At 46.3% G+C, this 13,183-nt stretch overlaps 1 protein-coding gene across 6 annotated transcripts in view; it reads left to right on the top strand.

Annotated features, from left to right (window-relative positions):
- The window catches only part of efr3a (EFR3 homolog A (S. cerevisiae)), a 58,023-nt gene that overhangs the window by 40,367 nt on the left and 4,473 nt on the right, over positions 1-13,183 (top strand). For 4 of the 6 annotated variants that reach the window (XM_069510762.1, XM_069510763.1, XM_069510765.1 and 1 more), the window contains 15 exons: positions 1,432-1,510; positions 1,650-1,785; positions 3,156-3,323; positions 3,447-3,561; positions 4,294-4,345; positions 5,492-5,664; positions 5,807-5,882; positions 7,684-7,845; positions 9,003-9,134; positions 9,461-9,528; positions 9,787-9,914; positions 12,207-12,292; positions 12,496-12,544; positions 12,628-12,731; positions 12,823-12,872. In XM_069510762.1, the coding sequence (XP_069366863.1) occupies positions 1,432-1,510; positions 1,650-1,785; positions 3,156-3,323; positions 3,447-3,561; positions 4,294-4,345; positions 5,492-5,664; positions 5,807-5,882; positions 7,684-7,845; positions 9,003-9,134; positions 9,461-9,528; positions 9,787-9,914; positions 12,207-12,292; positions 12,496-12,544; positions 12,628-12,731; positions 12,823-12,872 (1,578 nt within the window). Of the gene's footprint in view, positions 1-1,431; positions 1,511-1,649; positions 1,786-3,155; positions 3,324-3,446; positions 3,562-4,293; positions 4,346-5,491; positions 5,665-5,806; positions 5,883-7,683; positions 7,846-9,002; positions 9,135-9,460; positions 9,529-9,786; positions 9,915-10,722; positions 12,156-12,206; positions 12,293-12,495; positions 12,545-12,627; positions 12,732-12,822; positions 12,873-13,183 lie in introns of those variants that run through there. The other 2 variants (XM_069510766.1, XM_069510767.1) reach the window with 2 other exon arrangements.

The raw sequence follows: 13,183 nt of genomic DNA, 5'->3' as shown, positions 1-13,183 counted from the left end.
GTTGTTTTAAGTCGTTTTCTCCGTCTGCTCCCGTCTTTCCATCCCTCTCGTCTCTCTTTGCAACCAGAGTTTATTAAAGTGTCTCTGTCTGTGTCACTCTGTCGATCAGTCTTTTCCAGTGTAACACAATCAATCGCCAGGCAGAGGAAAAGTAAAGAAACACAACATGCAGCATCGTGTTGTTGAAGAGGTTTGTGCACGACTGTTCTATCATCTGCTAATGAACGGAGGTCACAAGTTTCGTGTCTTCGTCAGACAGGACGACCCCGGGCAACAACCAACCAAAGCTGCATGTGGTAAAGATGTGTGAGTGCTCAGATCCGAACATGTGACAACAGAACAGGACCGAGCGTTTTCCTCCGTCCAGTCTTTAAACAGTCGTGGAGCTTTGTGTCTGTCCCTGTTTCTGAGTTTCCTCCTGCAAAGCCCCTGCAGCGAGGGGGAGGTGGGGGAGGTGGGGGAGGAGAGCGTCTTCAGACTATAAATAGCAGGGATTGGGGTTAACAGGGGGGAGGAGGGTTTTGGGGGTTTGGTTTGACGTCATTTTGGTGAAGCGTTCTCAAAAGAACCAGCTCCCAATCCTCCTTATCACCGTCCTCTGCTTTCCCCCTTTTGTCCCTGTTACTGTCGCTCTCCTTTTTTTCCTCCCTCTGTTTCCATCCATCTCCTTCTCACTTCCTCTTTCTCTGACACTAATTTCGTGTTTGCCTCGATCTCAGCAGACTGTGTAAAATGGCTGCTCTTTGCTGGGGCTGGTTCGTGGGTGTAAAGATTTTTTCGAGGAGGGGTTTGTTCATTTCCTTACCCAGCATTCCTCACAGGAAGTGGAGGTGGTTTTTTTTATCTGTTGGGAACGAAGGAGGGAACAGATGTGCTCAGGATTACAGTACCAAGAATTCGAGAACATGCCAAACATACATCCATGTTCATTTTGTAAATGATGGTCCATCTAGAGTCGAATCGACCGTAAAGCTCCATATTGTGATAGTTTAAAAGGAAACCAACAGGAAAAGAGTCAGGAAGCTGAACCACCTGACGCCCTCTGTTCTGTGTGAGACCTGGAAACTGGTTCAGGTACAAACCCCCTCTGATAAACGCAGGATCAGCCGCAGCCTGTTTAACGTCCTTGAAAATCCTCACATCTCTGCTCTTACGTTCTCTTCTGCTGAAGTGGAAAACGATCCCGCTGCCTCGCTCAGCAGCTGAAGGAGCTTTTGTCCTCGTGAGTCACTGTGGACGAGAACATCGGATCAGGGGGTCGCACGCTCTTGAGCCCCCGACATCCGGAGAGGCGGACGTTTGACCCTCGTCATCCACAGAGACAACCAATTATTTCACAAATGATCAAACCAATCTCTGCGTGTGTTCGTGTCTGAAGTAAACACATGAATGTCTCCGTGAATATTCATTTCCTTCCTGTATTGTTTTCAGTCACCTGGACAACCACCACCTGTGGGACCCTAACGAGTTTGCAGTTTCCTGCTTCAGAATCATCATGTACTCCATCCAGGTACAGTGCTCACCTGCTGACACCGCTTCAGTTTCAAACACACGCCTCCTCCTCCCGGTCTCAGCGGATCGCCGCTCATCGCCTGGGCTGCACCACCGTATCTAACATTTACACATTTGTGTTTGTGCGTCTCGTCCAGGCTCAGCACTCCCACCACGTCATCCAGCAGGTGCTGAACCACCTGGACAATCACAAAAAGACAGCGCCCCGGGTCAGAGCCGGCATCGTCCAGGTCCTGCTGGAGACGGTGGCCATCGCTGCCAAGGGCTCCGTGGGTGAGTGACAAGATCAGAGCAGCGGCTCAGGAGGTGGGCGAGGAAATGACGTCACTCCTCAACTTAATTAAAAAAATAAAAAAACATGCGGCTGATTTATTTTACAGCAAAACAATTTATCATTTATGAACTGAAAGAAGTTCCACAGGTGTTACTGGATTAATGTCAAGGTTTAAATATTCTATATTGTTCTTTGGGAGACGGAGACTTTATGATACGATAACGTTAAAATTATATTTCAATATCAATATCAATTTTATTTCTCATCCTCTGAAATGTCGGCTTCAGTTTCTGAGAAATAAAGTCTGCGTCAAGTGTTCAGATATGTTGTTAATTGGATAATCTGCTCTTGAGTTTATTGAATTCGATTTTTATTTGTGCCTGTTTCCGACAACCTGTGTTTCACTGCCTCCGCCTGGGAAAACAAACGTCTTTCTTTCTGAACAGGAATGACTCAAGAGTGCAAAAGAAGTGATTTCACCTTTGAAAGTGAAAACATGACTCCTCCCAGTCTGTGGCTCGGTACAGCGTGACGAACAGTTCAGATCGCAGCTCATTCTCTGTAGAGAGCAGTCTGTGCAGACACGCACCGACAAGATGGACGCCCGGCATCAACCAGGAACAGAGTGATTGTAGTGTGTTTTATTTTGATGTAGGAAATATTAAAAAACTGGTCATGAAATCAAGAAATAAAATAAACACAAGGTTGATTTCCTTCACAGACCTTGTGAAAGATGTTTTAACAGCTACGGTGTAAATGTGGAGCACGAGGAGCCCGACGTTTGGTTAAAGAAGGAAAATATCGATTTTGATTTGGACACGTTAATGCCAGGCAGGCAGACTGTGGGTTTACTCCAACATGTCAACACGTGTGTTCATGTAAACCCACACGTTACCCACAACTTCAAGGGTCAGTTCACCCAGATTACATGAACACCGACAGCAGGGTGTCGGAAAATGATACACTTCAGAATATTATCAACGATCAAAACTTCCGTATTGACTTTGAATCAATAACAGACTGTAGTTTATTTATGTGTTTTGTTTTCAAACCCTCATCGAGTTTTCATCCAGTTCACTGTGTCACAACACTCGGTGAGAGGAGCAGTGAGTCTGAATACGATGATTCCGATCAGTTGTGTTGATGTTGTGTAGTTGCAGTTGTCCTCATGTCACAATGTGAAAGAATCAACACACACACGAGTCGAGAGATTGACTTCCTGGAGCAGATTCGGATAAACGGGAGGATCCAGGGATTTTTTTTTTCTTTCTGTAACATGGCGAGAGAAGGCGTTCTCACTGACCTTCTAGTTTATTTGTTTGGACTGATATTTATGTGTGTGTGTGTGTGTGTGTGTGTGTGTCTGCAGGTCCCACGGTGCTGGAGGTGTTCAACACTCTGCTCAAACACCTGCGGATGAGCGTGGACTTCGAGCTCGGCGAGAGTTCGAGGAGAAACTCCAGCACCAGCGTCTCGTCCGGCCGCGGCAAAGAGAGCGAGGAGCGAATCGTCCAGAACGCCATCATCCAGACCATCGGTACGACAGACTGAACGTGCTCCTCGTGGTGTTTGAACTCGAGTGCTGACTCCACACTCCTCTCTCCTCCTCCTCTTCCTCTCTCCTCCTCCTCCTCCTCCTCTCTCCTCCTCCTCCTCACAGGCTTCTTCGGTGGGAACCTTCCAGATTACCAGCGAGCTGAGGTCATGATGTTCATCATGGGCAAAGTGCCGGTGTACGGAACCCCCTGCCACACCCTGGACACCGTCAAGATCGGGTGAGTCCACACGTTGATCACACACACACACACACACACACACACACACACACACACACACACACACACTCCTCTTCTCATCCAAGGTGAGTTGTGTCCTCACTTCACCTCCTCGACTTCCTGCAGTGAATCCAGATCCTCGTCCTTAAAAAAGGAAATAAAAGAAAAACAAGATAATCCCTCAGACCTCAGGGGTTCAAGAACAGATAATCTGGAATCAAACGAAACACTGTCCTCCTCCTCTTCTCCCCCCTCCTCTCCCCCCTCTTCTCCCCCCTCTTCTCCCCCTCCTCTCCCTCCTCTTCTCCCCCCTCCTCTCCCCCCTCTTCTCCCCCCTATTCTCCCCCCTCTTCTCCATCCTCCTATCCCTCCTCTTCTCCCCCTCCTCTCCCTCCTCTTCTGCCCCCTCTTCTCCATCCTCTGCTCCCTCCTCTTCTCCCCCCTCTTCTCCCTCCTCTGCTCCCTCCTCTTCTCCCCCTGTTTCTCCTCCTCTGTGTTATTTAAAACAAAAGTTTATTTCTCAGCCGGCCTTCTACAGTTTGGGGAGTTTTGACAGACGTCTCCCACGTGCACAGGAGCGTGAGGAGAAGAGCTGAAGCGTGTAGTGTGTTAAAGAGCGAGAGCAGGGTGTCGAGTTAAAGAGTTTCAAATCTGAATCAGTGCGTCTTTGTCTCAGACTCTTTGATGAAGAACACTGAACGTTCTACTTATTCCATGTGTTGATGTCTCCAGGCATCAGGGCACCAAGAGGATCCAGACCATGCTGCTCAGCTCCCTCATCATGGTGAGTCCTCTTCAACTCCGTTATTTCACCAGGACGATCTGACAGTTGATCAGCTCAGTGTTTCATTGGAGTCTTTTATCTCTGATCATGAACAATCATTTGTTTACCTTGTTCTCCAACAAGCCACCAGGAGGCGATGCAGGAGTTTGGGATTTATAAAATGTTCAATGTTTTCATTTTGATTTAATTTTAGGAAAAAACACAGAGCTTTATTCATTTAGCACTTTTATAAAACAGAGTCACAAAGAAACAGAGGAAAAGAGAAATCTTCTCATTTATCAACACAACAAAAACTAAACAATACAAAAAATACAAATATGTAAAATTCACAAAACAAACACAATGAAGTCAAAACCAAGAATAAAAATGCAGCATCGACTCATATTCAAACGAAGATTTATGTAAATATTGATATTAGACGTTGACGGCGTCATGAAGACGTCTCCTCCTCTTTAATTATCTGCTTCAGAAACTGAGGCGCAGGTGGCACTCAAACACGTGCACGAGTGTCACCGCCACACATGCTTGCAGGCGTGCACTTGTGTTCCTGCAGCAGCCCTGTGCGCTCCGGAGGTTCGTGCACGCTCGCACTGCGACTTATTAAGGCGTCCGTCTGTCCCCGCCTCCCCTCGGCTCGCTACTCCCCTCGCCACCGCCTGTCTTCTCAGTGCAGCTGGAGGTGAAAGGTCAAATTATTCATATTGACATGCAGAAGCGTGCGTGAGTGCGTGCGGCCTCTCGGGGGTAAAACCCAGATGTGTGAGGACGGTTAGTCGTGGTGAAGCTGAGTCACTCGCTGGTTCAGTCTCGGAGGTGTGAACACAACTGGAGGAGAGAGAGAGAGAGAGAGACTAATAAAACTACGAGGCACGAACACAAATGGCTCCTTAGTGTTTGTATCCACCTCATGTAGTAGGAGGAGTAAATACACTGAAGATGAGCCCCCCCCCCCCCCCAGCTGTTCACACTGGTCATAAATCCTCGTATCAGAGTCACGTACCATAAAGGTCAACGGTCGGACACTTTCAGCTGCTTGTGAACGTAACCTTTAGCTCTGTTGATGCTGTGTTCCCAGCGCCGCCGCCTGTGTATTAATCACATCACGCTATGATGCCCCCCCCCCCCCTCCATCTCCCTCCGCTTCAGGTGACCTCGGGCTTCAAGTCAAAGTCCATGGCGGGCGCTTTGCCTCCTCCCTTCCTCGACCCGCTCTTCTCCATCTCCCTGATGGAGGACAGCGAGCTGAGGCAGCTGGTGCTCGAGATCCTGCACAACATCATCGATCGCCATGACAACCGAGCCAAGCTACGCGGCATCAGGTACAAAGTCCCCCCCCCCCCATCGGACTGTACAGAGAAGTGGCTGCGATGCTGGTTTTAAACTCATAATAATAATTATAATCATTTTTCAAAGCTGGTTTTGAATTCGTGCTGTAGATCTGATTTTGTGTCTCTGTTTCAGAATCATTCCGAATGTCGCAGCGTTGAAGATTAAAAGAGAAAAGATTTCCAAGCAAGACGTGGCCTTCATGAAGAAGGTAGAGAATCCTGACGCTGCTCGAGCTGCACACGGCAGAGTTAACGCTTCACTGGCCAATAGAATCGTGTTAATGTGAGACAGGAGGCGGAGTCAGCTGCTGAACCTGGAGTGCACATCTGGTTGTGCAGATTATTTCTCGTGTTCTTCTCGTGGCTCATGAAACTGTGTTCGTTAGAACGAACGCATCCAAGTGAGTCCAGCGTAACACTATGTAACTGTTACTGAACAACAGCGCCCCCTGCAGCCACGCATGATTCACTCTGACTGTGACTCTCAGGAGATCGAACCCACTCAGCAGAGAGACAGAGAGCAGAACTGAACTCAACACGATCGTTTCAACGTAAAATGAAGTCATCAAACCTGCTTCTTAAATTAAAAAAAAAAAGATCAGACCCTGCAACAAAAAGACTTGACGTGTTAACGAAGCGATTTAAAAATGATATTTCGAGCCACGAAGGTCTCACGAGAGGTCTGAGCAGCGTATTGACCCTGACAGGAGAAGCCTGCTCACCGTCAGCACATGACATTTCCAAAAAAGAGCTGGAGTTTAAGTCGTTCACCTGTGGATCACACTTGAGCTGTAACCTTTACCCACATGTCTCGCACCCGACAGAACAACCACAGGGCGGAAAATGCCACTGGATGTTTTCTGCCGTCACTTTACCAACATCATCTCCACGTTCAGAGCCCCGGCTCTTATCTGTCACGGGTCGTTGAGGGCGATTGATTGTCTCCATCAGTGAATGGACGTCAGGGCCTTGGTTGAGAGATCCTGCATTTATATTTATTGTCTAAAGAGCATCGCCTCAGACGCAGAGGATTATTTTTAGACTGAATCAGAATGGAAATGATTTATCTTCTCAGATTCATGGTCCCGCTGCCTCTTCTTCTACGTGTGCAGTGTCTGAACTAAACCTCTGGAATAAGAGTGTTTGACCTGTGCTGACGCTGGGGACAGCTTTTCTTTCTCAAACTGAAAAAGTGACCTAACATGATAAAGAGCCGCTGCTGGAGTCAGTCCTCAGAACCTGAACCTGGAGAATCAGTTGTCAAGATCGACATCGTCGCTTCCATTAACGAGTCTCCGCTGCTACAGAGCACCGGTCATCTGTGTGTTCAAGGTTTACTGGACCCTGATCACAACATCACAACAATTCAGAACCAGAAAGACCAGATCAAAAACTAGAATACTGGTTTCCACTGTGTCAGCCTCGGAGCTGGGATCTGAAGGTCACTCTTGGTTGTCGTGGGGACAACTTGTGAACGGGGCAGGAAATGAAGGAAGAGACCGGTTATTGTAGCTGCAGGACAAATGGTGTCGGAGGAATAAAAAGACGGATCAGGAAGTGAAGTGCACAGTCAAAGAAAAACCAGCGCTCATGATGATGATGATGATAAAATATAATCTAACAAGATACAGATTAACGCGTAGCCTAAATGATTTCCTTCTCGTAATATTATAACTTTACTCTCGTGAAGTTACGACTCTAGCTTCAGGAAGTTACGGCTTCATGCTTGTAAAGTTGTGATTTTATTCTTGTAAATAACAACGTCATCCTCAGATCTGTTCTTCCAGTAGTTGGTTTGTCTGAAGAAAAAACTAGAACTAATATTCTGCGTTTCAGTGCGAGTGTGAAGAGTGCAGTTCAAAGAAGAGTCACTAGATGGCAGAACTTTTTTCCGATCTTTACAAATCAAGACTCGATCGTCTCCGAGCTGAAGTAAAATCGATTAATGGAATGGAGGATTTGAAGAACTGTCTCTTTCTCTCTCTCTAATGTTTCCTCTCCGATGTCCAGCACGGCCAGCAGCTCTACCGTCACATCTACCTGGGCTGCAAAGAAGAAGACAACGTGCACAAGAACTTTGAGCTGCTCTTCACCACCCTGGCCATTCTGACCATTGAGCTGGCCAACGAGGAGGTGGTCATCGACCTCATCCGCCTCGCCATCGCTCTGCAGGTAGAACTGGTGCAGTTTGTGCTCTTGTTTTGAACCGAAGCTTTTAGAGCGAGCAGTGCTGCCGTCAGAATCACTCAAACTTTAAACTTTACATTTCTGAACTGTCGCGTGGTTTTTATATCCGGTCAAAGAAAACACAGTTTGATACCAGGTGTAAATGTTAAACTTCACGGTGTTTGAATCTGAAGGAGGCGGTGATGAGATGGCGGCGTGTTCGTGAAGTCCTTAATGTCACTAGAGCGAAGGACGCACGCACGCCGAACAGAGGAGGTGTGAAGAAAACGCCGCCACACACGCCGACTGCACGACAGCTGCTGGTTCGTGTGTCACGCTGAGATTCTTATCGTCCCGACGTTGCGGCGTTGTAGACACGAAACACACACACACTCACGCACATGAAGATATTTGTGTAGCGTGTTTATCGGGAACATCTTCAACCTTCGGAGTCGTACAAGTTCCAGAAAGTGACAGATGTTCTCATGTGCACACACACACACACACACACACACACACACACCGCAGTACACACACTGGCATCACAATATTTGTCTTAATCCGTTTCCAGGGTGCAGGGAGATTTTCCTCTGGATCCTCAGAGGTCGTTTGATTGTGTTTTCACAGTTTCAGTTCAAAGGTCGTTGCCAGGGTAACGACCCCGCAGTGACACAGCGAGCACGTAGGGCTGGATATGATGCGTGTCTGTAGTGTGTGTCTGTGGTAGTCCTCTGGTCACAGGGCTGCAAATAATAATTACTCTTATCTCATCAGTTAATGTGCAGTTTATTTATTTTGAACAGGAGCTGGTGGATGAAATAATTAAAGTTGAGCTTCGTTGTGGTTTTGACGTCGGAAAACATTTTCTGACTTTATGAGATCAGAAGAACTGAAATGTTCCTGAGTCAGTTTGTTGAACAGGAATGAATCTTTTCATTGAATTGTAGTTTGTGCAAAGACTGAATCCAAACATTTACGAAGATAAAATGTTCTGTCAAGTAAAACAGAGTGAAGTGATGACGTGATTTTTAAAACTGTTTTACAGTAAATAAATAAATGTTCTTCTCATTCACCCTGAACCATTGTTCTGTGACCGTCTCCACTAATTAACGGTCACATTTTAAATGTGTGTTTTCTGATTGTTGTCGCTGGCTCTCCTGCAGGACATGGTTCTGGCCAACGAGGAGAACATGCCGATGTTTATTCGCTGCAGCGTCATGGCGTTGGTGGCGGCGTATCTCAACTTCCTGAGCCAGATGATCGCCAACCCGCCGTTCTGTCAGCACGTCAGCAAGGTGGGAGATCAGCCGGACCCGACGTCACCGTCAAAGTATTTTCACTGATTGGAGAAGTCGTCCATTTAGTTCATGTCTGAAAACGGCGAGACAGCGTCCGTCCACATGTTGATGTTGTGACTCATGAATACTCGGTGGTTAATACTTCAGTAATAGTACTTAATGAGTAACTTTGATACTAGTACCTTTAAGCTGCTTTTGGCCATTAAAGCTAATTTGGTTTTGTTGTTGTCGTTCTTCGTGTCGCGGCTGTTTCAAACTGACATGGTTCATTGTGTCTGTGGTTCATTGTGTCTGTGGTTTTGTGTCTGTGGTTTTGTGTCCAGGTTATCGAGTTGAGAAACATGGACGCTCCATACCTGCTCCCAGAGCACATCTTCAGAGACAAGTGTATGTAAGTTTACACGACCTGATGGGATGACCTCCGGTTAAAGAATGATGAATGTGGATCATTGTTTCTCGCTGGTGTGAAGTTAAAACCTTCGGTGAGGTGGACGTTACATTTCTTACCACCGCTCTGAGGGAACATTTTGGTTCTGTGAAAAAGTTCCCTGGACTGAAAGTTCTGGATTCATTCGGTCTCGGGGATTCTGAATATTGAACGTTATCTAAGCTCATCACAATAGATGCAAACACGTTGTCTCCTCCTCAGACTTCCTGAATCTCTGGACAAGGACGACAGACTCTTGTACTTCCAGACGTCGGACATGGCCGAGTGTCTGGCCGGTCCAGGATACAACGCAGAGCGACTGTCCATCCCCTACGTTCCCCAAGTGACAGGTACGACCGATCACGTTTACAGGCTGAGTTGTGGGAGGAGCTCCAGAAACCAAACCCGGTTTCACTCTCACATCGTCGATTTGAGTTTAACACAGAAATTTAAAAATTTCACCGGAATTTAAAAAAATAGTTTAAATGAGTTGAACTCGTCGATCTTTCAAATGCTCCACATGAACGTCCTCGTGGTTCAAACATTTTATCATCGGAGGTGAAGACCGCAGCTGCTTCCTCTTCCTCTTCTTCTTCTTCTATGGTTTAATGTGTCTCTACTTCCTGTTCCATGGTTCAGTTTGATCCAGACCCTGAACTCCTCTTCTGGTCTGAGGAACCTCTCACACCTGATGTTCAGCTGCCATAAGAAAACGTTCTACTTTATGTTCGACATCTTAAATCAAACAGGAACGAGCGCAGTAAAGAACATGTGCTACAAGTATTCCAGAGGTTAAGTTGAAATCAGATTACAGGATCTGACACAGAGTTTTCAAACTGTCGGCTCCGTGTGAACATTCAGCCAAATGGTCTTTGAAGGATTAACAGTTTACGGAGTTTAGTGAACAGGAAATGAACTTTTAAAAAAACGTATTGCGTGATCAGCTTCATTACACTGAAGGTTGTCTATTGTTGTATTTCACATGAGAACAACAAAAGATTCAGGTTCATTATTTCAAAATTTCTCTTTGAACAACACTTACAAAGAAATGTGATTCCCTGAAGGAGGCGATGAATTAAGACCTTTAAAAACTGCTCACTGACTTCTTCTGTTTGTGCTTCTGCTCTCTTCCCTCTGTCGTGCTTCCGTCTGACTCAGTTCTTTACACAGTCGGAAAAATCCTCCACAGGTGCAAGCAGACGTCCAGAGGTAAACGTGTAGAGTAGAACGTTAGGTTCCTGCTGTCGTCGTGGCTTTAAAACTGGTCTGTGTTGTCTGGTTGGCACCAGGAGATAAAACGTTTCTCTTGACGAGGATGAAAGATGAATTTCATCCTCGTCGTCTCGGAGCTGAACTGAATACAACATTTACACGTTTGCCACAAACATTTGAGACCAGTAAAGAGTCTGCGGACACGTCTGAGGGATCAGGATCCGGACGAGGGAAACTTCTCAGAGGTCCATGTCTCCCTCAGATGTTTTTATTTGGTCCGTCCGCAGCCTCGGCTGATTCATCAGCTTCAGACAAACTGTTGTAGACTTGTAGTTTGTCTCGTTTCCGGTGATGGTGAAGTTGTGTATCTGCAGACATGATGATTTAAAAACAACACTTTTAAACTTTTTTGCAAATTATTTTTCTTGCGTTTCTTCTGGACGTGTTCTGGTGAGTACATGAAACTACGCAGATTCTGTGTACTGTAGTACTTTGTGTTTGTTGAAGTCTTGATGTAAAAAGGTTGTGATCGATAGTGTCTGGGCAGGTTGTTCACACTGGAACCAGTTTAAACCTGAATGGCAGTAAAATGCATAAAACATTCTCTGCATGAAACCAGATTTAAATCCACGAGAGCTGAAGTGAACATGTCTGATGTTTATTCCTGTTACAGACAGAAAACCCTCTCCACCTCACACACTGAAGAACGTGTTTCCTTCATCATTCATGTTTTCTCTCTCGCTCCTCGTTACATCGGTTTTTAGTCGTAGATAATAGAGTGAGTCAGATGTAAATACTGTGTCTGGGTCTCTAACCTTTCTCCACAGATCCGTCGGCTCATTAAGGCCCGAAGTCTGGCAGCTGAGTCACACCTGATCTCGACAAAGGTCACAGTGACTCATCAAACAACAGCTATGAAGCGCTGCTGTTTTCTCTTTCTGTGTTCTCTCTGTTTTTACACCTCCGTTCCTCCTCCGACGCTCATCAGACGAGCGCTGCTGGGGGACGGGGGTCCTGAGGAGCTTATTGTCCTGCGGGATCCAATCATTTGTCTCCTTGTTGTACTGAACCAGAGCATCAGAGCGGACTCTCTCGGCTCGGCCGTGTGCAAAACAGTTTGTTGTTGTTTGTTGTTTAGATTTCAGTTAACTTGAGAACATGGATGATGTGACGGCACCGACCGAAAACCTTTAGTTAAAAGAAACTTATCAGAGAAAGAAACACGAGGAGGAGACATTTGTTGTGGAGCAAAAGACTTTAGATAAAGACGGACAACATGATGTCCCCTCAAAAGGGTTTGTTGATCGCCCCCTGGTGGCAGAGACTCTGATGCAGCATCAGACGGGATTGTCCCTCCTGTACGTTCAAGTTTAAACAGCTGATGTGAGTCTGGGGTTGAACTGTCTCCGTGTCTCTGTGTCTTCCTGCAGATGAAGACCGTCTCACCAGGAGAAAGAGTTTTGTGGACACAGTCTCCCTCCAAGTGGACATCATGTCCAACAGCCTTCCAGACAAGGTCAGTGTCGTTTTAATGTGGAGGAACAACGTCCTGCTCTTTGAAATTCACTCAAACTCACTGAAGCTGTTTTTTAGACGTCCTCACATGTTCCTCACATGTTCCTCACATGTTCCTCACATGTTCTGGAGGCTTTAAAACACCAGTATAGATCAGATGCATGTGAGAATGTTTCGCTGTCACGTGTTCTTGTCTCTCTGCAGTCCCAGCTGGCTGAGGAGATCACGTTCGAGACTCTGAAGAAGGCCATCGGTGAGAACCCAGAGAAGTTCAGGCTGATGTCACAAGTCAAAAACACGATAGAAATGTGTCCCACACTTTATCTCTGTGTTCAGACACCACGGGTGTGGAGGAGCAGGAGAGAGAGAAGAGACGTCAGGTGATAGAGAAGTTCCAGAAAGCTCCGTTTGAGGAGATCGCCGCTCACTGCGAGTCCAAGGTAAAACTAACGAAGCCTCCGCATCAAACCACATCAGCTTTTTCTTGAAGGACGTGAACTCCAGCTCCCTCTGGTTGGTTTGTTTCCTCAGGCGAACATGTTGCACGACCGGCTGGCTCAGATCTTCGAACTCACAATTCGGTAAGTTTCTGTTTCGATAACTCTGGATAACAACTTTAAACTTAATCTGTCCACAGCTGAATTTTATCTGCGGACAGAGTTTGGACTTTTCTTTCCGTTGTTGTTCATCTGAACCAGCGCGACTCTGCTCGCCTGCTGGATGTTACGTGTTTATTGGATTATTCTGTTGTTATTCTAGTTCTGGGAGTTTTTTATATCAGTGATTCCCAGAAAAACACAAATGAAAAAAGAATATTTGCAACAAAGAACCGTTAAAAGTTCAGTTTGATGTAATCGTCATCAGACGAAACCCGATTTAACACGTCCCTCCT

Source organism: Paralichthys olivaceus, chromosome 16 (assembly GCF_024713975.1).
Source record: "Paralichthys olivaceus isolate ysfri-2021 chromosome 16, ASM2471397v2, whole genome shotgun sequence".
Taxonomy (NCBI): domain Eukaryota; kingdom Metazoa; phylum Chordata; class Actinopteri; order Pleuronectiformes; family Paralichthyidae; genus Paralichthys; species Paralichthys olivaceus.
This window is presented reverse-complemented; position numbering and strand designations above follow the sequence as displayed.